The following is a 26,846-nucleotide window of genomic DNA, read 5'->3' as shown; positions in this document are numbered from 1 at the left end:
CAAGTTTTATTGTTTCCTTTTTGCCTCAAATCTTGCCAGATAGTTTTATTGGTTTTATTGGTAGTTTTAATGGTTTTATATTACTGGAATCAACTTGACTTTCATCGGCTGCAGAACTTGCAGTCTAAGTTTGAGAGATTTGAATCTTTTTAAAGAGAGGAACTTAGTTTCAAGTTTTAATGTCGCAACTTCTTTCCAGCTTTAGTAATTGTTTGGAAAACATAATGCTGATGTTCCCAGATTCAACGCATTTTCCTATAGATGAACTCATGGATAGGCTGATAAAATATCGGTGGTCACACAATACTGACCTCACAATGCACATTTGCCTTGCCTTGCCTTTTTTAATGATTTCAGTGTGTCAGAAGATGTTTTTTTTATTATTATTATCACAGCATAGCAAATCGTAGTAATTACATTACTAGAAACCCAAAGTGAAACCTGGTCTTTTGAATGATACTGATGTGTCAGCATATTGTGGAGAAAATAAGAAGAAAACTACTTTTACACAATAAAATGTTTAATATAATTGTGGGGTATATGGTGCACTTCCTATCATTATTTCAAACATTTATGTGTGAGAGAAAGATTTTAAACTCACTTTATGTTTTTCAAGTTAGACACAACAAGTGAATAGGGAAAAATCCATGTAATGCCCCAGTTTATCACATCTATCAAGACAAATGCATTTTGTATTTCAAGTTTTCGATCCGAATATAGATAAAAATAAACCTAGAGTGGTTGATGTGTGTAAGTCATACTGATACTGAGTGGAGGTTTACGCCAAGTCTTCAGAATACGAGAAAAAAAAACTCATTTTGAGCAACATGTTAGGAAAGTAAAACAGAGCAAAATATCCAAATTGAGTGAAAAGCAATGTTGTGACCTTTGATATATATATATATATATATATATATATATATATATATATATATATATATATATATATATATATAATTAAGCAAAGGGGAATACATTAAGACACAGAGAACAATGAGACATTTAAGGTATTTCTGTTAGATGGGTCCTGGGAAACAAAACTTTAGTCACAAGTATTTTACACATACTAGATTCTTGACAGATAAAATACAATGCAATTTGTGTTGTGTAAAATACTTTCCTCATTTCCAAATATTTCACACAAGCCTTTAGATATCAGCAGTGTTTGTTTTGCTATAATACCCCCATTTCATTCTACGGCCTATTTGAGCTCTTGTCTAATTTGAATGTATTGTGCTGTAGTTTCAAATTATAAATTATTAAGAAGGAGCAGAAGGAGAAGAAGGAGAAGAAGAATGAGAAGAATGAGAAGAAGGAGAAGGAGAAGGAGAAGGAGAAGGAGAAGGAGAAGGAGAAGGAGAAGGAGAAGGAGAAGGAGAAGGAGAAGGAGAAGGAGAAGGAGAAGGAGAAGGAGAAGGAGAAGGAGAAGGAGAAGGAGAAGGAGAAGAATTCTTATCCAGGATAAGGGGGAGCACTGTACTGGTTGAGAGTGAACTTCAGGTCTGTAGTTAGGACTGTACCTTGTTTTTCTAATGCTCATGATGCCCTCTAGTGTTCAGATGATGCATAGCACCCACCACATGCACAAATGAAATAGATGTTATCATGGTGACACTGTGTCGCTTCACAGTAAGAAGGTTGTTGGTTTGAATCCCGGGACCTTCTGTGACTGTCTGAGTTCGCATGTTCTGTCTGTGTCCTTGTGTTTTCTCACACAGTCCAGAGACACACGCTGAATGGGGTTAGATTGACTGGAGACTCTAATTGGACTGAAGTTGTAAATGTGGAAGGTTTTGTTTCCCACGTGTGTTTCCCCTCTGATGGAATGGCGACCTGCTATTCACACTGATATGTTTTTTATTTAACTTTGGATAAGAACATTCTGACAGATTTATTCAAATGACTACGATGCCACACGTCATCTTGTTGAAAACACAATCTCTCATCACATTTAAACGGTTGTTTGAATTCTGGAGAAGCTCCGGAGCTGCCTCAGAAGGATTGAAACAATAATTAACTTAAAGCATTTTATGAAAACAGTCTGTGGTGCAAAGTGAAGTTAGAAAGTTTTGTTCATCCTACCTGGTTTTATCTTCAACGGATATTTTATAGTCAATGTTTTTCATAAAATTAAACTGAATAAGTTTAATTTCTGTTAGGTTTGAATCACTTGCTGAACTGCTGTTATTTTGTGTGGGTGTTTGCCTGAGGAAGACCAGAGTTAACTTAAATCATTTACCTAATTAATCACGAGGATCCAGTGCAGGTTTGCTCCTTGCTCCCGATAAACAAACTCTATTCTCTTGACTCCAAACAAAACATATTGATTTCACCAAACTAATCAGTTAGCAGTATAAGTACACGTTGCATAAAGAGTTTCCACTGTGTGATACTCTCCCTCACGTTGGGAAAGTGACCATCTGACTCCAGGCCTGTTGCTGTTTGTGCTTGATCCAACATTCACTGACATCCTCAAGGTCACCTCGGCAGCTGACTGCTTCCCACACCAGCTCCATACCCTCCACCTACACGTGTGTGTGTGTGTAGGGATAGATGTGTGAGAAATGTAAGAAAATACGTGAGAAAACTGAAGATAATGCAAGATAATTAATAAGAGGAAGCACAGACGTGTTTTCCATGTAACTGGAGGGTTGTATTCATGCCAGGTTTTCCTTGAACAGTCCCGGGGTTTATCTGGACCATGCAGACTGCAGGGCAGCACAAGCTGATAGTGGAGGAGTGAGTAACCTTTTTCGAGGTTAATGTGTAATTTTGGCGGGGCCAAGCTTGATGGAGGGTTGGTAGGAGGGTAATGTATAGCCCAGGTGTTACTTTCAGTCCATTTATTGGCCTCACTGCTCTGTTGACCCTCGTCTGCAGAGGACTCCCCGCCGCCTGCTGAGGATCACACAAGGATTTGGACGACTTCAGGTTTGCATTTCGTGCTCCCCTCGGATTTTCCTTAAATGTAGTCATATCTCTCAAACAATGATTTCCCTCCTCAGGCAACGAGCTGCCAGGGCCCATGTTTGTCTCTGTCCCCCGGGCTCAGTAACTGGAATCTGTCCCTGCAGAGTGAAAGAGTGCAGGGCCTGGCTGGTTACTGCACCCGGGGGCCGGCCGTGCTCCAGAGGCTGCATCCTCTCCACCACAGATACTATCCACTGAGTGAGATTCACAAGGTCTAAATGAGTCAAATATACTGAATGTGTTTCTGTTTGGTTTTGCTTCCTTTGCTGACATGAGTTGAACGGCTCCTCTGCAGCCGTGGGAAAAGCGGCAGTCATAACTAAAGTATTCTGAGATGAGATGAGAGAATGAAGCAGCAGCTGCAGAAATTATCCTCAGCTGCCCCAGTCTCACTGGATATTTTTTTACATGATAATACACATCTATTACAAATTCTTACTTGTTTTTTCGCTGTCTGTCTAAACTTAAAGAAAAAGTAAACGCTTCATTTAAAAAGGTGCAATGTTTTCTTCTCTCTCTCTGTTTCTGTCATGTCTTCATGTTCATAAAAGCATAGATAAAGAGTTAATTAAACAATGTAAACCACATTACAACTGATGTTGGATCTACATTTCTTAGCTGAATGATTGGATCTCAACTTCAGCCTCCCAGCTCCAGACACTGTGGAGATATGATCAGTAGGTGGGGAAAGACTTATTAGTGGGGGTGTGGTCGGACGTGGCGCCCGTAAGAGTGAACCACGTAAAGCAGAGGCATGTGATGCATTTACTGTGTGTGGGTGGAGGGGCTGAGAATGAAGAACCGCCTGACATTTTGACCTTTGACATTTACAACACACCAAAGTTAGAAAGTGAATAATTCGAAACCGTCTTCCTTCCAAAGAAAAAGCAAAGTCAAATAACCATGGGAGGATGATTTGTAAACTAGAAACTTCCTCCAGCAGTCCCCTTATGAAACCACATTTAAATTCACTAGATCCAGATAGTTATTTGGATCAGCACCAAATTGCACACTCTGACTATAAGTCAACTTAAAATGCCAGAATTTTTCATCAAGATCCATGCCAAACCAAAATTTAACAGATTCTTCCTCCCTCCACAAAATGTATTAGATATTGGTTGAGTAGCTTTTACATAATCCTGTTTATTAACAAATAAAAGCAGATGAAAACATAACCTATTTTACTGAGGTACTGTATAAATGTTGATATAGTGATTTATTGTGTTTGTGAGTCTTAGAATATTTCTCTTAGAATTAATTGTTCTGAGTCAATGTTCCACTTGTTTAAACAGCCAAGTCCTCTCACTGTGATATTCAATATTTTACCTTGTGATCTTCTAATGTTTAACTAAAGACAACATGCGCAAGATCTGTGTAAAGAAAACACACACACACACACACACAGACACACAAACACACATCAAGTTGTGTGTGTGCGATCGCTCTGCCACGATGTAACCACGACGTCACCTTTGACTGGGGAAGTCACATTTCAAAGATTCCAGAGAGGTCGCTGCTATTATAAGACAACCACTGAGCTGGCACCTCACACATTCAAGCACAACTTTAAGCTGCTCCCAGAAGCCAAGCATCAGGTTAACATCGGGATTTTGTGTCGTGTTTGTTTTCTTGTAGCTCCGCAGCTGGAGCGTTCACACTGTTCCTCCCTTCAGAACGGTTCTTTGAGCAGCTGTTGCCAGTTTGAACTCCGTGGAGTTAAAAACAAGTGTGAACAGGGAGGCTTCACACCGGGCTGCTCACATGTGGCAGCAACACCTGTTTTGAACACCCACGGACATAAAATAAAACAAAAATGTAATAGGTTTCTCATCAACATGTGGTCTGTTAACCGTAATATCAATTATATCTTTTCAAAAAATGACGTGACTTTTTAACGATTGTAATGTTTTAATAAAAACAACAATAAATCCTTCAAGCACATTCATCCTTGACAAGTAAATAATATGACAATGCGGTAAAAATGATCTCAGTAATTACATGACATGGATACGCCAACTCTCAGACGGTTTTAAAATTGAATTGCAAAATATGCCTCTTTGTTAGACTAATAAGTTTTTTTTATGTTGCTAATTATTTCTAAACGATAAATCACATTTTCACACAGCACACATCCTGGTGCAACTTCCTCTGGTGTGTGAAATAGTTTGGCAGCTTTTCTCTTATTAGGCGTTGCTCTAAGAAGTCGTTCAAGGTGAAACTGTCAAAGGTGAAATTGTCAGAAGGCCACATGATCGCAGCAAGCATTATTTTTTAACAATAATTTACACTCCTAAACAATCCCGAAAACTACAGCTGTTTATTCTTCTTCATGTAGAAATACTCTGTACACATTTACATTTTTTAACTTTCAAACAAACACCTGATCGCTCAGGGTGACTAATCTACACTTCTAATATCAGAAGGCTTTCGCTTCACAAGATACGTTTGAGCCCTAGAACACGTGAAGGGCAAGTTTGGGTTTTCAATATGTATAAAGTGGGATATGAGGCCGTCGATACATGAACAACAAGCTTGTCCTCGTAAAATGCTACAAAATAGAATTGTAAAAAAGGCATTGTGGAGATATGCAGTCCCTTTAAATGTCCGGCCACCGCACAATCACATGTCAGGGAGAATCTAGCGTCCTGTTCCTCTGACAATAGAGGGATCCGGGCCAAAGTGCTATGGAAACGTCCAGTAGCATCGGAGGCTCGCGGCCTGTCCAGAACGCTCTCTGTGTTTTTTGCACCTCACTGTTGACAGCGGCAGGGCTGAGGGACCCGCTGGCCGCATGTGGAGAGGGGTGGGTGGGTGGGTGGGGGTGGGGAGTGTGAAGGCCCCAATACAAACAGCCCCTGGCCTGAATTAGGCCCTCACAACCTGTCTAAAAATAACAGAGAGAGTGAGACGGCGAGAGAAAGAGAGAACCGGGGTCTGTGCTTGCAGGGTGGAGAGAAGTATCACACACCATGTGTGTGTTTATGTGTGTGTGTATTTCCAGAAGCAGGGTGTGGGTGGGGGGAGGTGGCTGAGGGGGGGGGGGGGGGGCTTAGTACATTGCATCCTCGTATATGTCCGTCCGCAGGCAGAAGAGGATCCCTCCGCCCAGCATGAAGATGGTGGCCCCCCAGCCCAGCCCGTAGCCCCAGTTAAACTCATGGTACGTCTGGAGAACCGTTCCGTCGATGAACTTGATCGGGTAGAGGACGAGAGCGCAGGCCTGCAGGACCACTGGAACACGAAAAAGAGGGAGAGAGAGTCAAACATGAGATATCCTAAAAATCATACAGTCAGAGTTCTACACTTCCACTCTCACAGTTTATAATCTTGCTGAAAGCATTCAGTCATTTAGGTGACCTTGTCAGAGGGAACAAAGAAAACTGTGTGTTTTTAGAAGCCTGTTAGTAAAAAATGATGTATGTCTCAAAACAGCTTTAAACAAGTCCAATACTATTTTCCATGATAAACCAATTGCCTGAATGCATTCGGCTTATAATGTAAAAGATCATAATTTAATTCCGATTGTCGATTTAAGCGAGGACCACACCTTTTCTTAAAAAAGACAAAGGATGTGATTTGGAACAAAAATGCATTTCTATTTCCTGCAGAGTGTGACACCTCCATCAAAAGACAAAAACACTTTGAGAGAGGCATTGATGTGACACATCTCCCTGTGGATTTCTTGTTCAGTTCAAAGTAAGGACTCTTCGGAAGTGGCCGGCTTTTTTTCCTCGACAGTGATTGACTTAAACAGCACAAGGCAAAGTCTGTGCAGAGGCTCTACTTATTGAAATGTGGATTGAACACATTTTTTTTTATTTTTTTTATAATAATATTGTATTATTTGTTTATTACAGAGGAGAAGAACCAAAACGGCAATAAAAACCACAGCACAAACAAGGGAAGGCTCAACGACATAAAAAACACTGTAGTAAAATGTCTGGAGTGGGAAGATACAATCCAGTAACGTATTAATAAATGCTTTGCGTTAAAGGAATGACTATAGGTGACATTTAAATGATGCCTGTCTGATTTCAATAGAGAGTTCCACAGTCTGGGGAACCGAACAGCAAAGTCACCTTTAGTCATATGAGCTGGGAACTGGGAACAACCAGTAGAGCTGCATCCTGAGCCCTTTCTTACAGTCGCCCTTATTCTCTTCCATCTTGAGATCTAAAAAATACCACTGTGGTTCCTCCATCTTTGTGAATCATGAACTATAGCGTTGTCGTGAGCGTGTACGTGCACGTGTGCGATCAAAGAGGAGCTGTGGTCTGTGCTCGCAGCAGTTTTCCTCTCCGTGCGCTGCTCGGTGACTCATGAGGAGAGGACTCTCTGCAGCCGTGGCTCCACCTTTCCTCTCTACAGGACGGCACGGTGGGCGTGCGAGAGGTCTGATGGCAGTTGGAGAATGCAGTGGCGTTGATGGAGGCCATACTGAGCTCGCAGCCCGCTGAGGTCATATTTCTGGACAGAAAATAAATACCACAGCCACGCTGCTGCCAACGGGCATTTAACGACCATCCCCTCTCCTGCTGCTGCTGCTGAGGACTGTGTGTGTCTGTGTGCAGGCCTTATTCTCGTAAGGCTCTTAAAGCAATTACACACAGGAAAGGATAACACTGCATTCCCACGCTTTTCAGTAAATGGCTAACAGTCATTCAGACGTGGTCATTAAAATGGCTGCACACACTGGTCCTTTGTCACTGATGTTTTCAGGGACAGAACAAGACAAAAATCTCCTACATCGACCTTCCATCACTAACCTAACAGATTTGTTTTATCTATCTGCCACTACTGGGAAATAAGCCCATTGTAAAATAACATATTTATCAGCTTGTGGTCTTATTCTACATCCTACAGTAATATACTTGTTAATGACCTGACCAGGGTGTTCCCCCCCCCACCCACCCCTCGCCCAATGTCAAATGGAATTGGCTCCAGCCCCCCCGTCGCCCGTGACCCTCAGGTAAGCAGTATAAATAATGGATGTAATTATGTGTTTCCAGAGAAAAAAGACTTAAGAGACAGATGGTTGGGCCCTTTTTAGGAAATATTCTCAGTCACTTTCTTGTGGAGGAGTTTGAGTAGATGAACCGACACAGACCACGCTTGTGTGCGACTGTTAAATGTGCGACAGAGCACAAAGACAGGAAACAGAGGGAAATACCACCGCCAAGGCCCAGCAGTCCCCTAAAATTAATTTAAGCTTCACCAAATTACACTCACTCATAGATTTGAGTTCCCTTAATGTGCCTCATTTCTTTTTCATCCAGACCCATGTTTAATTCCCTGGGAAAACTAAAATATCCAAATATGGATATTCAGGTTTGTTCTGACGTGGAATTCGTTCTTATGCTTTGATTTGTTTATCTTTGGAAGGTTCACTGATAGATGTTTTTTTGAGAAGAAATTTGCAAACAAGAGTCCAACAGTCCCCTTATGAAACCACGTTTAAATTCACCAGATCCAGACTTTTGATTTGGATCTGCACCAAATTAAACACAAGCTTCCTTCCACCAAGTTTTGTGGAAATCCAATCAGTTGTTTTTGTGTAATCTTGCTCACAAATAGAGAAACAAGGGTGGAAACATGACTTCCTAGGCAGAGGTAGCAACTCTGCTCAAAGTTAAGTGGATAGCACCTCTAACGGTCATGAATAAACAAGCTACAATAGATATGAGAGAGAAATTAACATCAAGAAACCCAAGAAGGGTATGGATTTCTCATCACCTCCTTTGAACTTGCAGACGTGATGAGAAACTGCAGGAGGTGGAACATTACTTGTGACACATGACAGGATGTCTGATTTATTACATAATCAAATTTTACTTTGGAAACTTTGGCAGGACCGGGCAGAGTTAAACGGTGGTAAGTGGTTAGCGTTTCATCACTGCTCTTAAAATAGAGTCAAAGCACGGGCTGAGAGGCAGTGACTTCAACTGCCTGTATAGTATATGAAGGAATGTGTTTTGCTAAAACTTGCATTATAATTGTGTGTTTCATATAGATCCTCCCTCTCCGGTGTCAAATTTTAGTTTCGACCGCGGGACCTTCTCACAAAGCACACAGTGCAGTCCGGCAGGGAGCCAGCGCTGGCTGAGGAGTCTGTGGTTTTCTGTCGCTCAGTGACTTCACTGTGTTGGTAAGTCTGCAAATTCTGCGGCTACTTCATCTTGGCACACAAGCCTGCAGCTCCTCACCACAGAAAAAAATGAGCTCAACAAGCAAGCTTCTTTTCTCCTGCACCCTTTTATTTAAAGTGAGCACTGGAACGGGGGAAAAAAAAGAAAAACACTGTGTGTATGGAAATTGCCGGGCTTGTGGTGAATGCATACGAGCTGCCTTTCTGTTTCCAAATGTTGTATAAATATTCATACAGGCCTGATGTTTTGAGAAGCTGAGCGGTGGCAAGGTGATGGGGGAAGGTGGAGGAAAAGTCTTACCCGCAGTGAAGAGGAGCACGGCCACGGTGCGGTAGTGCTGTCTCTGAGTTCCCCGGCACAGGGATATGAGGGCCACCAAGAACGCCACCAGAGTCGCCACGCCGCCGGCCACCAGGAGCACCAGCGTGGCAATCTGCCAGTCTGCGGGAAGGGGACACACGCAGGTTAGAGAGGGAGGGAGGAGAGCACGCACAAACACAAAAGCTCGACTGTTGAATTGAAGCGCTTTGCTGACAAGCACGGAAACAAGAGCGGATCCCTCACAGTGAAGTGAGTGAGGCAGAACAAACTCAGGCCTGCACGACAGAGCCGTCAGGAACACACGGAACCTGAGTGGTAACTCAGTTGCCACAGTAACTGGATTCAATGAGTAGAATGTACCTGGATTGGACATTAAAAGCGACTTTGTACTTGCACCATCACACACAAGCTTTTTCCCTGTAAATTATTTTTTTGGTAGTTTTTCTCACTGTAGACGAAGACAGAGGATGTAGGATCTTGTCATTTTTGGATGAACTATCCCTTTAAATCCACTGAGGCAAACAGTCACTGCGGTTACATGTGTCCGATTGAAACCCGATTTCTGGCGTTGTCCGGTTTCAATCGAAGATCCATGTCATGTAACTCCACAAATCTAGATTTCTTGTGTCCGACTGAAGTCGGATAACCACCCCCAGATAAGTAGATCGGATTTGGCTGTATATCGGACAACGCGCGCATGTAACTCTGGAAGCTAGACAACAACTGGAGAAGACGTCTTTGCGCATGCTTGAGATCCTGCCCCCCCTCCTCCCTCCCTCCCTGGCCGTGACCCGGAAGTCGACACGTAGATAAAATGTCGCTGCCCGGTGCCGGCCGGCACTCGCCATTACCATTCTAATCAAATGCGCCGTTCGCATTCGCAGTACTCCTAGAGTAAACATGCACAACATCATCTAGAGAGACGTAGCTTCACCTTGCTCTCCGTTCGTCATCTTTCTCGCATGCTGAGTTGAAGGCTGTTGTTGTTTTTGTGTTGCTAGTGGTGACGAGGTCAAGCGGAAATGGCAGGATCACCACTAGCTGTAATGAAAACAGCGCCACCTATCGTAGCGGGGTATGAAATGCTTTCGGACAAGAGTCGGATTTCTCAGTGCCATGTACCCTGAGATAGAGCAGTTAACCCCCCATGGATAGAGAAACCCGATTTCGGCCGAAATCGGGTTTCTGCCATCATGTAAACGTGTCACTACGTTGACATGATGGCATAAACCCGATTTCGGCTGAAGCCTGGTTTCTCTATCCATGGGGGGTTAACTGCTCTATCTCAGGGTACATGGCACTGAGAAATCCGACTCTTGTCCGAAAGCATTTCATACCCCGCTACGATAGGTGGCGCTGTTTTCATTGCAGCTAGTGGTGACTACCAACAAAAAACAACAACAGCCTTCAACTAAGCATGCGAGAAAGATGACGAACGGAGAGCAAGGTGAAGCTACGTCCCTACATGATGTTGTGCATGTTTACTCTAGGAGTACTGCGAATGCGAACGGCGCATTTGATTAGAATGGTTTGTTTGTTTGTTTGTGCCGGCCGGCACCGGGCAGCGACATTTTATCTAACTGTCGACTTCCGGGACACGGCCAGGGAGGGGGGGGGGGGGGGGGCAGGATCTCAAGCATGCGCAAAGACGTCATCTCCAGTTGTTGTCTAGCTTCCAGAGTTACATGCGCGCGTTGTCCGATATACAGCCAAATCCGATCTACTTATCTGGGGGTGGTTATCCGACTTCAGTCGAACACAAGAAATCTAGATTTGTGGAGTTACATGAAATGGATCTTCGATTGAAACCAGACAACGCCAGAAATCGGGTTTCAATCGGACACATGTAACCGCAGTGAGTGATGTGTGAATATGGACTATACAAATAAATTTGACTCGCTATTGCAGGTTTCCTTATCTTAAAAGCTGCTATCAGACATTTTCACTGGTGTCCCCACAATTTTGTTCTAGAGGGGCTGAATAAAGTTAATACCCCAAACATTTTTTTGAAATTTTCCTGACAGGCCCCTAGTAAAATGTCAGAGAGAACCCATGTGAGAATACAGCAGGAACAAGTCCAGAAAATCCACAGCGAGCGAGTTGGCGTGTTGGTGACGTTTCTAATAAGCGACAAACAGAAAACGGACAGAACACAAATATCTGAGATTGAAAAAGAGGAGCAATATGCGCAGAAGACTCCACGAAGATGTCAACGAGGCCATAAGAGTTTTTGCCGATGGTAATTGCCGGTGTCGAAGTGCCGTAGACATAAACATTGAGTTCTTCCTGTTGTTAGGAATGTGTCTGACCCTTAGAATCTCCCGCTGCGTTCACCATATGTGAGAAGCTAACTACTGAAAATGTCCGGCCCCAATTTTTTCTCGTCTGAAAACATCTCAGAAGATATTCCAACCGCAGCTGCACCCTAGGCTTAATATAACTCCCTTTATTTATGAACTTCAGTATTGGTGATAGTTTACACTTCGTGCTAACGTTTTCCATGTCATGGCGGCTTTTCAACAGCACATTTAATCTGTTTATTGCAAACAAACTGCGGTGGCTCCTGCTGGAAAAGCAAACCTCATCGGTTCCATGTGCGTCAGAGGATTCGTCCCTGGAAATACCTACACATCCCTTTAGAGCTTTTTTAATAATTAAACTAAGCTAAACTCTTATTCTCTCTTTCTATTCTTAAAAAGCATTGACAGAGAGAGAGAGAGTCTGATACCAGATACAAATGCATTCAGGAGAAATGTTTAAGTCTTCCATCCCTGCCTGTCCCGCCCAGTATCCTCTCTTTGATGCCCCACTCGTCACCGTCAGGAGACAAGAAGCCCGACCTCAAAAGACGAGACTCAAAAGAGAATTTGCATTTGATGAAGCTGAGTGAACACTCTGCTGGGTGTGTCTCTGTCTCTCTGAGCGCTGATTGTCTTCAGTGTGGTAGAAATCAACGTTTTTTGACATTGACACATGTGAACCTCATTTCATTCATCCCTCAGGAAATACTTATTTCCCCCCCCCCCTGACATCTTTGCTCCATTATGTGGTTGTGGCCTCTCTGTGGTGAACTCTACAAAAAGAAAAACAGTGTTCTCACATCACATTTCTCCATCACTCGAGTGTTAAAACTGTTTTCATCTGCGTGACTTCAGACGCCCTCAGCTTATCCGGCCTGTCGTCGCCCTAAAGATTATCTGCAACTGAATAACGTTGGAGATACCCTAATGAAAATATGTGTGTAAATGAATCTGCTTTGGCTTTTTGGTGAACTACACCTTTAACCCTAGCACACACACCCCCCTCCGCCGCTGCCTTAATGAGCTCTGCAGACACTCACAGCAACAAACCCGCCTCCTATTCACCCTGACACATTCCACAATATCAGAGAGCACTCAGCCACACCAAGCGCCGGTTTCCCTCTTTGTAGCCGTGCCTGTTTGAGTCTGTGCTGGTGGTAGATAAGCAGCAAAAGTCACTCACGCCTGTTCAAGGAAATATTTCATATATATATATTTAGTAACCAACCAGGACACGATTTATAAGTAATTCTATGAAGTTTTGTTTTAAGCTATCTACACCCTCCTCCAACCACTGAACATTTGAACATTTATACATTTGCACTGACTGTTACTTTTTTACTTCTGTATTACCTTCCTATAGTGTATTCATATTTATATTTTTATCCTGCTCATAGTGTATTCATCGTACCTATATCTTACAATCCTGTTAATACTGTAATATTCTATATATATTTCTTACTGTACAGATCTTATTTATATACATTTTCACTTTAATATGCACAATACTCATATACTTACTGTTACTTTTTTACTACTGTATTACCCCGCCTATAGTGTATTCATATTTATATATAGTTATATTTTTACCCTGCTCATAGTGTATTCATCGTCCTTATATCCTCCAATTCCTGTTAATACTGTAATATTCCATATATATTTCTTACTGTACAGATCCTATTTATTTACATTTTCACTTAAATATGCACAATACTCTGCACTTTTACTGCCTTTTTTTTGCACTTCTGGTTAGACGCTAAACTGCATTTCATTGTATAAGTACTTGTACTGTGCAATGACAGTAAAGTTGAGTCTAATCTAATCTAATCTGATCTATTCCTCTTTGTTACAGTCAGTTATTGTATGTATAACGGGGACGAGCCTCCAGCTAAGCCAACCTACAGCACTGAACCAGCCACCAGCCAAATGGGGGTAAACCCGGTACGTTTAATGTGGATTTCCTCCCCCCAGTGGGAGAAAGGAAGGAGGTCGAGGGCGTCAACACCCGTCATGTGGCTTCTCTGCCGGACAAAAGGCGGCCTGGTGGGTCCGGGCCTGGTGAGGTGCATGACGATGGGGGAAGATGCTCATTGTGTCTCTTCAAAGCCTGAACTTTTGCTGGGAGTGTGATCACTCTTTGTGCGCCCAAGAGGATTACGTTTAAGTTTCTACAAACGTGTGAAGGTATAGGGCTCGGGCAATATGGCTAAAAACGTTTTACCAAGATAAAGGTTTTCATATCAGTCAGCATTTATGTAACATTTTTACTTCTTTTAAGTCTAAAGAAGGATTTTTGGTGAAGGTGCATGTTACAGCTGAACACCCCTCCCCTTCTAAACCTGAAAGAGAACCTGTGGTAACCTTCAGTTGTCATAAAAACTCCAAAGTTGTTGAGTTTGTCCAATTTGGACGACTGTCACAGACATGGCTGCCACTGTCGAGAGGACCTGCTTCCAATGTAAATATAGAGTATCTAAATATAAAGCGCCTATTCTGGGGTAAGGAAAACAACAATTTGCACAAGTTAGATGAAACACACTAGTGAAAACATCACTAGGATTATCTTTTCTATTCAATAAGCCAATAGACGCCTTTCATCTAAATCTTACACACTTTTCAAATCACAAAGACTAAACTTTACACCTCCGGCCCTTAGTTGACCGATGTATTCATCTCTGTGTGGATAACAACAGTGAGAGTTATTACTAAGTCAACATGGTCTCTATTGGAACTCTGTTGTTTTCCGTGCTTGCTCCCGAGCTGTGGTTGCACCACAGTGACTGGGCTCAGCATCCCACTGCTGGTCCTCAGTGACACCACGTCACTGCTGTGGTATGGAGAGAGGAAATTCATCAGCAGCACAAGAAACAATGAACGCCCGAGCTGCTGGACAGAGACCAACAGGGATAAGTAAACTCAGGCTGTGCCCATGGTGAGGGGGGGGGGCGATGACTGCTGTGGTTCGGTTCAACAAATACTCAACTCCTCTTTGAGTATTTCCAAGTGTGTGTGTGTGTGTGTGTGTGTGTGTGTGTGTGTGTGTGTGTGTGTGTGTGTGTGTGTGTGTGTGTGTGTGTGTAGCCTCTTTGTGGCTGATGAGGAACACAATCCCCTGATAACATGCTGCTTTAAAACCACCTCTTCAACAACACAAGGGATGATTGCCACAGCATTACGCATGTGCCATAATAAGTGGAGAGAAATCACTTCCAGCCTTTGGATTTTTGTTTTTCCAAGACAAGCAGCTCATGTATTTCAACATCACCCTCCACTGTGCTACAACAGCAGTCGTTTTTGAACAAGAAAAGTTACAAACAACACATAGAATGGAAATCAACATTTAAAAGCACTGTTTCCTACCAGATGAGAGCGTGGAGAAGCAGCTCCACTGCGGCTCCTCGTCCGGGTGCCGTGCGGCGGACTGGGAGCAGGACTCCCACAGCGACAGGGAGAAGTGGTCTGCGGTGACCCAGGCGGGACTGAGCAGAGCCACCAGGTCCAGACACAGAGCCAGGAAGACGCACAGCAGCGCGATCAGCTTGAAGGGTCGGAACACGTACACCTCGTTCACAGACATCTTCTTCCTCGGCCTCTCCTCTTCCTCCTCTCATCCAGAGGTACCGCTCACTGCTGCGGGTCTTGCGCTGCTGGGAGAGATGAGCTCGGTGCTTGCGCGTCGTCCACCACCATAGCATGCACTGCTTTGTGTGCGTGTGTATGCGTGAGTGTGTGTCCAGCTGGAAAAGTTTACTGGGGGACATCCGGTTATATCGGGTTTTCAAAATAAATGTTGTTTTGCTGGGCCAGGCAAAGAATGAATCTACTTTTATTCCAGGGCTGGGTCATTCAGCCATAATTAAATCGAGATGAAAATATTCACATCAGTTCAAATCTGTAATTATCATGATAAATGTCACGTTATAAATTATTTATTTTAAAGTCTGATTATTTTTCTGATAATATTCATTAATAATAAATCGTGATAATAAGTAAGTCTGTGAATTGGTGGCCATTTGTTACGGCACAAATCCAACATAAAAACAAAAGCAAGGACAACAAAACAACGGGTAAAATGAATGAAGCACAAACTGGATATCAGTAAAGATGCATGAGAGAAGATTAGAAAGTTTTAAACTGGTAGTCTTCCTTTAGAAAACTGGACACACCCATGGAACAGCAAAGGGAGCAGTCGTTGCAGGTTTGGGGGCTTTTATTTTGAAAGCCTAGTTAAGACCCCTCTGCCTTTATGATGTATTTATAATCAGAAAGTAAATTCGCTTAAAATAAGGAGTTATGAATTTAACAGTGTTTCCCCCCACACAATAACATTTACAAGAAGGTAATTCACAGTACAGATTATATAGAGTGAGACTGGGGCAACAACAATATTACAAAATCACACCAGACAGAGTGCATTCAAAGTAGCACAGAATAAGAATATAAGTTTAAATGAGTTTTAAAAGAGAAACACCAAACCAATCATAACATGACATAATATGTACTTCACTACTTGTCTATAACCCGAAGTAACCCACAAAGTTACCACATTTTTGGTCAATTGACACAATGTTATACCTTCATAAGAGGGGAAGTGATTCAGATACATGTATCAAAAAACACTGAAATATATGAAAAGATTAAAAAGTTGTGTGAAGATTAACTTTCACCTCTCAATTTAGACAATAATCCATTATGGGGTTAAAGCCAGAGTCCAGATTTAGAATTCGACATGAAGTGAAGGGAATTTCTCACTGGCCCTGGTACTGGTCTATGTACATTAACTCAGTCTTTACAGACTCTGAGTTTGGGGAGTAGGTCAAATCTTTTTGTGAACTATCCCTTTAGTGTCATTCACTAAAAACTGAGGGTTGGATTATGTGTTGTAATGTGCTTATGATCCAGCAGATGGCAGACATGTGACATTATGGTTACTGGTGTCCATTTAAAACCCTATTTTCAGTGGATATGAGGTGTAGCAGGATCAGGCATGAAAAATCCAGTTGCTGCCTGGAAATCGTTGTGACACTTTAACAGTAAAACCGCTGATTAGCTTTTTGGTCTCGTCTGCTAATCCAGTTCTGGCTTCTTCACACAGCCTGGCATGTGTGTAGGCCGAGCTCACCGTTATTTGTACCTGCTTTAGGAATCAACCCTTTAATCCCCGCTCACGCGTACGTTGGGTTTAATATCTCCAATGAACAGCCACAGAAAAATGTAACACCTGATAACTCCACCAAATGAAATGAGAAGTATGAAATTAGACTCAATTTGACGACAGTGTGGGTTGTCTTCATTCATGCCACCACACTGTGGATTATTTCCATCGAACCAAGTAATAACAGGAGCGAATATGAATAATCAGCTGGATGTGGGAACCACTAATGTTCTGTAATTTTGCTTCTGAGGCCTAAATGTTTCCTCACATGACCAACCAGGCTACACCTTCAAGTGTTTATGATTAAAACAACAAGAAAGCTACAAACAATACCAAACCTATCTGGTCTCTGAACTGATTAATCATTTGTTAAACATTTAGTCAATCGCTTGTAAAGCAACTTGAATTGCGAATGATTTGTTTGAAAGGTCCTATATGAATAAGGTTTTAATTTGATTGATTGATTTAGCTGGTGCACTTATCTATCTGTCAGACCTTCTTCTTCACACATCGAATTTGGTTGAATGATTTATTTATCAATTTAATGCATCTGCCTGGTAGTGAGAACATGATGGCAGGGACAAACAGCTAACTAGTTTAAGTGCCCTGAACATCTATATTGAGAATGTCTTAACCGGCCAATGTCATTTTAAAGCTGTTACCCTTTTGAGGAGGTTTATGTTTCTATAGGCACCTTTCTTTTTCCATTCTCAGCTCTTCTGTAGGAGACAATATTGATGTCTAAAAAAAGTAAACTGCTGTCCATGAGAAGGTTTTTCCTGTGAAAGTCATTGACTATGTTTACATGGACAGCAGTCATCCAAAGATTGCCCTCGTTACAAGTAAAACATTATATTTGTTATGATGTTTACATGAGTTGCTATTATAATATGGCAGTTGATAACTGCTGTACATATCGATGCTTTGAAAACTCCGATGGGACATATACATACAGACATAATGAGACTGATATCCACGTTTCTTAATTAGATCTTACTCAGGGTATGACCTTATTCATGTTAAGGTCATCAGAAAATTATATTTACATAACAGTGTCTTGTTCAGACCTTTTGCTTTAACTTGATATTGGAATAATGGTGTCCATGTATTTAAGCAGAGGGGAAGATGGTAACATTGCAATTGATTAATAGGAAAACGATGGCTTGACAGTTACTTTAAGTATTTCATTACAAGTGGATATTCTGAGCACAGCCTTTACTCAAGTGTTAATATACAAACTAAACTGAATCAGGGACCTTGGATTCCTCCTCTGCTGCTTCCTTGCCCAGTCTGGTTTAATTCCGCCCCTATCATTAGGTGCCTAGATTAGAGCTTTTCAGTGTGTCTGACATAATGAGAGTTTCAGACTAAATGCCACCCTTCCCAGTCCTAATGGTACGACCAGGCTGCCAGCGGGACATCGGAGGAGAGGGTGGGGGTTGTCTAGTATCAGACATATCCATGGACAGAGCATTTCTCATTTCCTTTAAATGCACCTCCTCCCCCGGCAGAACAGCCAGAGCGCTCTGTCATCCTCCTCCAAAAGCCCCTCATTAGAAACTCTGCCGAGCAGACAAAGCTACTTGAAATGGCACAATGGTGACTCCCCACATGGCGATATGAACGAGCGTACAGGAAATCCAGGTCATCCTGTACTTTTTTTCCCTCTCCTCTCGCCCTAATTCTAACTCGAGCTGCCCACCTACAAACCTGTTAAAGCCCATCCGCCATGTTTGAGATATCCTGCCGATTTTGTACAGACTCACACATTCCAGCACAGGCACAATGTAAAGTGACACATGATGATGTCACACCTCTGTGATTCATCAGACGGTGAATTGATAATGAAAAATGTTTCAGCGCCTCTAAGGTTGAAAATGCTTCTTCAGAAACCATGACGTGATCCTCTGTTTCTCATTGTGCTCTCTCCGGAGCGACTGCAGCTGATTAGGCTCAGAATAAGCCTCTCAAGGTTTTTACGGCCATGAATAAGCTTCCATGGTAACTGATTAGGCTTTGTTAAATGATGCTGCCATTACTACAGAGGTCCGCCCGGCTCATCACTCTCTTTACCGTAACAACACCATCACACCGTCGTGAGTCATGCTGTGGTCAGACTTCACAGTTTGAACATGAGTCAGGATTATTTACTCACTGTCCAATTCCTCCAGTTATTATTTCACAGTATTGGGAAATGTCCCTACTTAACTTTATCGCTTAATTATTTTTGTACATCCTTACTTTAATTTTCAAGTACCACATGACACTACTTATAAAGTCAAAAGAAATACGAGACAAGTGGAAAAGAGTCATACATTTATGTTATTTTCTTCTTTTGTGCACAGCCACACTTTTCATTTCAGGGCACAGCAGTGACTTTAGCTAGATGTTAATACAGCATGCTAGAATATATTGAATATTAAAATATTGATGTTTATCAGGTGTAACATGTGCACCATGTTCCATCTTATATCACCTTCACACGCTAACCTTTGTTTTCAAAACACATATAACAGACAGATTGGAATTACAAATACTTGAAGGTGATTATATATGAGCAGTCAGTAGTTAAAAGCAAGTACATTTTCCCAAATCATGTATTTTAGTAATATTTTGCATATTTGATTGCGTGTGGCATTTTTCAGATTCAGATTCATCATATACATATTATCAACAAAAAACACATAATTATGTGTTCTTACAGTTGAGATATATAGTAGTAGTTCCAGCCCAACACTACTAGCTACAACATTACAGCAATATGCATTAAAATATTTCATATTTATTTGGTTATCCAATTAACATATTTGTATTATGAGTAATTTTACATTTGGTGCTTTTAGTTATTACGATACAAATAATTTTGTACTTTTACTTGCAGGACTTGAGCGTTTCTATACTGTTGCATTGTTATTTTTCAGTAAAGTTTGATATCTGAGTATGTTTTCAATCATTTGGAAAGGTGTAAGGATTCCCAAATTTATTGAAGTTCATCCTGAGTGTGAAATTAATGTGCATAACAAAGTTCACACCACACAACCTAACAGAAGCTGAGACATTGCACACAAAACCAGACATGCCAACATCAGGGTGACGCTATAGAGGTCACAAGGTCACAAGAGTCAGAGCAACACGATGAACAGGGTGACAGACTGACATGTTACACCACAGTTTAATCCAATCATTCACAAACTAATTTACTAATCCAATTCTTCATTGATGTACATGCTTAGCTTGTCTCCAGTGGCCCATTAAGAGACACACTAAGACAAACGTCCTCTCTGGACTGTGCAGCTTGTTGAGCTCCTCTCTGTCCCTCCATGTTTAACCTCGCAGCTCACTTCTATTGACATGTGGCACCGGTGGCGTCACATTGACGCTGCTGTCTCCTGAACATCACAGCCGTCAGAGCACATGAGGTTTGCTCAGAGTCACCTCCTTGAACCCTCGACCTGTTCAAACGTTGCATTTTTTTCCCTCCTTCACTGAGTTTTTCTAGTCTCTTAGATGTTAAGCGAGCAGCTGGGTTTGAAGTATCCTAGTGAAGGTCCTGTTGACAGTTGGTACTGAGGGAGGCGACTGCATGTCTCCCTCACTTCCTGCCCTCCGATTTACCAGCTTTCCAGGGGATTTTAAAGCTCTCCAGTGTTAAAGTTTCATCCTGAGACCACTGCTGCTGCACTGACTCCACAAAATGCTGAAGCGTGTTATGAGGACGTGAGTGACGGATAAGCCTCGACTGCTGTGATGAGGGTTTTCTGCATCATCTTCACTGTCACATCACGTCGGGATTTCAACTCACATCAAAGTGGAAGGGACAGCCTTTAGAGTGATGAAGAGGAGGAAAATGCTGTGTTAGCCTGTTACGTTTTGGGGATCATCATCAACTGGCTGAGAATTTTTTACGCAGGACTGTGTCAATAGTTGGACAACACTAAATGGAGACACATTTTATGTCTTTAATTAGAATCCAGGTATTGTAAAACCCCAAAGAGGGACCCCTAGATTCCTCCCATTTAAAAAAAAAGTAATGTGGACGCAGTTTCTCAGTGTCTGACTGAGACAAGCTCATGCAGCCAGTGCCTAAAATACGATGTGGTTAAGTAAGATTTAGTTTTGTGCCATTTCGATATAGATCAATTAAAGAGTTTTCATCAAAACAGAGCCAGTCAGGAGAAAGAGAGAGAGAGAGAGAGAGAGAGAGAGAGAGAGAGAGAGAGAGAGAGAGAGAGAGAGAGAGCGAGAGAGAGAGAGAGAGAGAGAGAGATAGAGAGAGACAGAGAGAGAGACAGAGAGCGAGAGAGAGAGAGAGTCTGGTGATAGAACTCAGAAAACATTTTACTTAATAATCTCGGTTAATTTGTCAAAACAACAATGAACAAATCTTTGATTCATGGCCCCACATCGTAAAAACACCAAATAAGGGCTTTGTTTATGTTAAGTTCAATAAATTATACAACGACAGATTTATTTATGAGAGCCTCCAGTGTTTGCGTGGGACACACGGAGCCCTGCTTGGCTTCACAGTCTCTGCAGTCCCACTGTGTCTCCTGAATGTCCACCTGTCTCTCTGTGGCTCGACCACTCAGGGCCTGTCTGCCAGCTTGTGGACATCTGTTTACTTCCTCCTCCATCGGTCGTCATGGCCACAATCCCCCCTCCCTCAACCCCTTCACTATTGCCATTCTCTCCCCTCCCCTCCCCTGGCTGGCCGGCCCTCTCCAACCCTCTCTTGTGTCCCCCCCTCACACCAGCTGTGAACCACTTATGCTTATCCTGCAGTCCACCTAGACAGCACAGCACAGCACTCTTTCTGTAACGGTCACTGTACTTTGCTGTGTGTGCTGGTTTGCTGATCCAGAGACACCTTATCTAAATGTGCACACTGACACTGGACACGTGTCTACATTTTATCAACTGGATTTAAATTATGCACACGGTTGAATGGAAAATGTAGTTTTGTTGTTTGTTGCAATGCACAGCAATAGGAACGACCAGCAGACGATATATGGATATTATATTATCAATTTGAAATATTGAAGAAGTGCACATTTTGATTTGATCCACAATTATAATCTTCGATATGTCTTTAAAATGAAATGGAAATCCATATCTGTAATGACACATTGTTAACATATGCCTGTTGCCCTGGAAACCCTGGTTGACCTGACTCGAACCTTGACCTGCGATGTCAGTTTGCTCATCTTGAAAAATGTCAGCACTTTGGGACTTTTATTCACTGGCACACTTCCAAGCATTGAGAAGAAACAATGGTGACCTTCAGGAAACATAAAAGCGAGGAAGGCCCAGGCTTGAGCCAGTGTTGGTTTGTCCTTTCTGGGCTACTGTAGAAACCTGGCGGTGCAATGTTGTGGACTCTGTGGAAAAATTGTTCACATTGTAGATATAAAGGCTCATTCTAACAAATCAAAGGCCCAATGATTCTTAGTTTCAGGTTATATAATTAAGAATAATAAATTAAATACCTCCTAAATCCCACAATGGGACCTTTAAAATGATTTTTTGTACTCATATGTACTCATATAACATTTCAGTATTATGATACAGTGTACTATGTCTTGTATCCCGTTTGTTAAGATTCATGAATATTACAATGGTATGAAAATAGGTGCAACACATGGAATAAACTCATATGTGAAAGACATTGAGGTTATTTGTATGTCATCGAGGATTAAGTATATGGATATCTCCAGTTTTAATGGGAACAACATAAGTGAAAAATGAGGGGACACTAACAAAGATGGTATCAAATGAATTCAGTCTGATGTCATGTAGGAAAACCCCTTACAGCTGAGTCAAGCATGTGACTTCAACTTTATTGTCCCCGAGATTTGTTTTGCAGCCACAGTATCGGCCACAAGAAAGCAAAACATTGAAATACATAAATGCATGAATACATCAAAGGGCAACAGAAAACCGCGAGCGGGTAAATGTTTGCTCTTGGTTGGTGATAGACATCTAAATTAGTTGTGTGACCAATTAATACATGATGACATTAGAAGACGTCCATGTCCATGTCATTATCTCGCCTCTGATACTAACAAAGCACCAGATTTCTGCAGTCGCCGAGCACATGTTCCCTTATGACACCAGGCTCTACGTGACGCAGCGCCTGACTGGGAGCCAGGTATCCAAATCTGCTTCACGTCCCATCTGCCCCCCCATCCTGATAGACTACCCCCCCGCCCCCGACACTCTCTCTCCCCTTCCGTCACACTGCGGGGCAGTGGGCGGCAGCAGCTCACAGAGGGAGGTGTGGAGCAGCCAGTGATCAGAGTGAATTAGAGTTATGCTTGACATGCAAAGGAGAGGCTCCAGAATGTGACAACAGCTGAGTTTTAAAGTGAAGCTTTTCTGCCTGAGGGGAGACGAAGAGACGACAAAGAGAGCGTGTCCCGCCGTGCAAAGAGTCAACCCCTTTTTGTTGGCTCTTTATAAACAGAGACGTGTTATCCGCCGACCATCTTAGAGCAACTGACGTCTTCTGTCTATAAGTAGAGAAATGTATTAATGAAGATTGTCACATAAATAATCTTTAGTGTTCTTCACACCAGGCTAAGTCGATATCCTCAACCCAGAAGAAATCCTACGTGCAACCATTTGGATAATGAAAGAAACACGTTCTACGTCTTTAAATTCATGTTTTACCGCCTTCATATTTTTATGTTGTTCTATATAATTTGACCAGTGAATCACATCATATTCCATTTGTTAACTTTTGATATATATTTGCATGAAAAATTCATGGTTTTAATTTAATTCTGAAAGTCCAAGGTCTTTATTTGCCTAAAGCAGATCCTGGCCCTGATTTTGTGATGCTGTACTTCTTACTAAAATAATGGGGGTTTATAAAGTTAATATTCTATGATCTCAGAGCCAATATCAGCAGAGACGGGTATGAAGAATGCAGCTTTCCTGCCAAGAAGATCCGTGTGCAATGAAACCATTATTTTGTATTTTGATAATCCAAGGAATTTCTGGAATAATAAAGTATTTCATACATAGTTGGCTTAGAGAGTTATTTTCTGTATCACAGAGTATATCAAACATTTCTTGTGCTATTGAATAAAACACATCAGTATTAAAAAGTGAGTAAAACACTGTGAAGTTGTATCTGCCCTCAGGCTGCTCCTCATCCAGCCTCAGCCCAAAGAAGATTTGTTCCTGCAACCTTATACTTCACATTTGTGCCGTGGCCCAGTTTTTCAGGCCCAGAAGTCAAGACTCTTCAAGGTATTTCCCAACAATGGAGTTCATTTGTTTGGCGAAGTTTGGCCCAATATAGCGTTTGTGTTTTCCCTTTGCACATCTCGGCCTGATGGGAGTATCGTGTGACACCTCTGAAGCTCCACTTCTCACCTTTCCCCCGGTGGGTGACACTGGCTGTGGAGCCCCGAGTATCCTGGCAGAGCTTTCAGTGAAATGAACACCGCGCCGCGCACAAGCTTTTTACTCCGACCGGTTACAGAGCCGCAAGTTTGAGGAAGGTTCACATCGCCGTCCCCCTTTGTAATCTAATATAACATCACTGGGAGCGATGTTGGCTCTATAGTGAGGAGGTGTTTTGGTTTCCTCAGTGTGACAGATCCTGCCGGTGTAGTATCTTGAAAATACCGTGTGGTAACATCCAGCACACAAACTGACTTTGAGGCTCATACAAAGTCATTTATTCTGGTGGAGAGTTTCTGTCTCTTTCATCAGCAGATATTTGTGCATAGTCTAAACCGAGGTTCAGGATTTTGTTCCATTGTTTACATTTGTTCTGGTTAGTTTTGGGGTCCAATGGTAATTTAGGGAGTTAAATACTTGTATTTCATACGACTGTCCTGTCCTCATCACCTATCTGCTGTGTCTACCTGTACTTGACAATGATTGGTTTGTAGCATGCATCTGACATGGCTGAGTTGACAATTCAGCTCTATATTCATTCACTTTCTTTTTACCTATCTACTTTATCTTTTTTTAATGCTGTCTCAACTTCCTGCAATCACTCCGAAAGGCTGATCTATACAAAATAAACATTTTCACATGGCAAAAGAACCAAACTATAGTTCTGGACCGAGACCACCTCAAGATTTAGTTTCATTGGTCCAAACCTTGCTCTGAGGCACCTTTCTCGCTTGTTATTTTGGTTCTGACTCAATGAAAATTCTGAAGGACCAGACCGAACAAGGTAGTTGTCAAAGCTTCAGAATTGGGCCAACGATGCCGTGCACAATTGAGCAAAAAACTCCTCCTGGTGATCCTAATGGGCCACGCCCAACTGTGGACTGGACTGGAAGCATCCCACTGTGGTGTTTCTTCTCAAAACTTGACAAATCTCTAATGATTTTGTCCCAGTTTAAGTTCCCCTGGAAAACCACAGTCTTGTCGAGTCATTAGAAAATAAATGTAGGGAGCTGAAATCAGGACAGAACACAAAACCCTCACATGCACCATGAGCTTTCTAACCTCAACTGTAAAATAATCTCCTTCTCATCCCTGCACGCCTCCACTGGGCCATGCACCTTTCTGCTGGGACTGACCCTCAGCTCCACCCCAGCCCCACGCTGACTGGTACCTCGGGTTATTTCCACGGTGGGCGGGTCCGAGACTCATTGGCTTTAGGACCCAGTGGAGGCAGGCGGCAGCAGCAGCGGCTCGGCTCTCAGACTGAAGGCAGACAAAGGCGAGGAGAGAGACGGCGTGCTTCTTCCCTCCTGCTGCAGAGACTCACTCCCCCCCTTCCACACTCACACTCAGGCGCACACACCCTTCACTCCTCCGCCGGCAGCAGCAGAGACGCAGGTAAGTCCTCCACATGGTGGGAGCATCCTCAGACTTCACTGGTCCGGGGAGACATTGAACTGGGCTGCTTTAGACTCGGGACTGGGTCAATTGGGTGAACACAGTGGGCATTAACGTGTTGGATGAAAGGTTTTTATATTTGAGGTGATTAGATGTGAGCAGGTGGATTGTGAGGAGGTGTAGTGCCCCTCCCCTCTTTTTTTTTTTTTTTTTTTTTCTGGAGGAAAACTTGCATTTTGTGCAGCTGCTGCTCTGCGGCCATGTGGCCTCACTTCTCCTCAATCCTGCATGAAGGAGGAGAAGTGAGGCATCAGGAAACTTTTCTCTTTGTGGGTGTGATGTAAAGGCAGCTTGATGTTGCAGGATGGGAGAGATAGGGTAGATGTGTGTGTGTGTGTGGATGAGTTCTGATGTGGAGAGAGTCATGCTGTGGTGTGGAGTGGGAGTGGGAGGCTTGTTCAGGAGCAGGAACAAAAAATATATATCAAGTGTGTTGCTGCTGCTGCTGATTTTTAAAATGTGAATCTGGATTTAATGGCATGATAAAACCTCTGCAGTGCATCGATCTGCCACAAAGGGGGGGCGATCATGATGTCATGTCACATAGCTGTGCACTGGAACTGTTTGATGAGTGTCCTGTCTGGGAGAAGCATGGTGCTGCACCTCCTGGACTCAGCAGCAGCAGCAGCGGTGGTGGTGGTGATGATGTCACTGTCTGGGACAATGGACCTTCCCAGTTGATGCTCCACTGGGGAAGGGTCACACTCCGATCTGCCCATTATGCTGCAGCAGATGGGCTCCAAACCTGGCCTTTGTCAGCTGAGGAGCACCCATTCTGCTCAAGTCCCACCCCTCATCAGGGAGCCTGTCATAAAACGCCAGTCAGCAGCAGCAGCAGCAGCACTGGGGTTCAAGCTGAGAGTGGAGGGCCCCACCACATGGATGGGTGGCGGCACCATGTGTCTTATCTTGCATGCTGTACTGTATATGCATACTAGCATAAAGGGCTTTAAACGATATATAAATGATTATCAAAAAATAATTTTCATCCACAGCAATATAACCAAACTGTAATGTTGCTTATGCATTATGCAAGCACAGCGTGGAGGTTTAACATGTAATCGATCGACACTCGGTTTGAAACGT

The 26,846-nt window shown here is 42.6% G+C and overlaps 1 protein-coding gene across 1 annotated transcript in view; it reads left to right on the top strand.

Moving 5' to 3' along the window:
* The first annotated feature begins 9,481 nt into the window (after positions 1-9,481).
* The window catches only part of LOC133019840 (neuronal migration protein doublecortin-like), a 42,729-nt gene continuing 25,364 nt past the window's right edge, over positions 9,482-26,846 (top strand). Inside the window, exons 1-2 of the mRNA XM_061086411.1 lie at positions 9,482-9,580; positions 20,860-20,866. Of these exons, the coding sequence (XP_060942394.1) occupies positions 9,482-9,580; positions 20,860-20,866 (106 nt within the window). The remainder of the gene's footprint in view (positions 9,581-20,859; positions 20,867-26,846) is intronic.

This window comes from Limanda limanda, chromosome 14, assembly GCF_963576545.1.
Source record: "Limanda limanda chromosome 14, fLimLim1.1, whole genome shotgun sequence".
Lineage (NCBI taxonomy): Eukaryota > Metazoa > Chordata > Actinopteri > Pleuronectiformes > Pleuronectidae > Limanda > Limanda limanda.
This window is presented reverse-complemented; position numbering and strand designations above follow the sequence as displayed.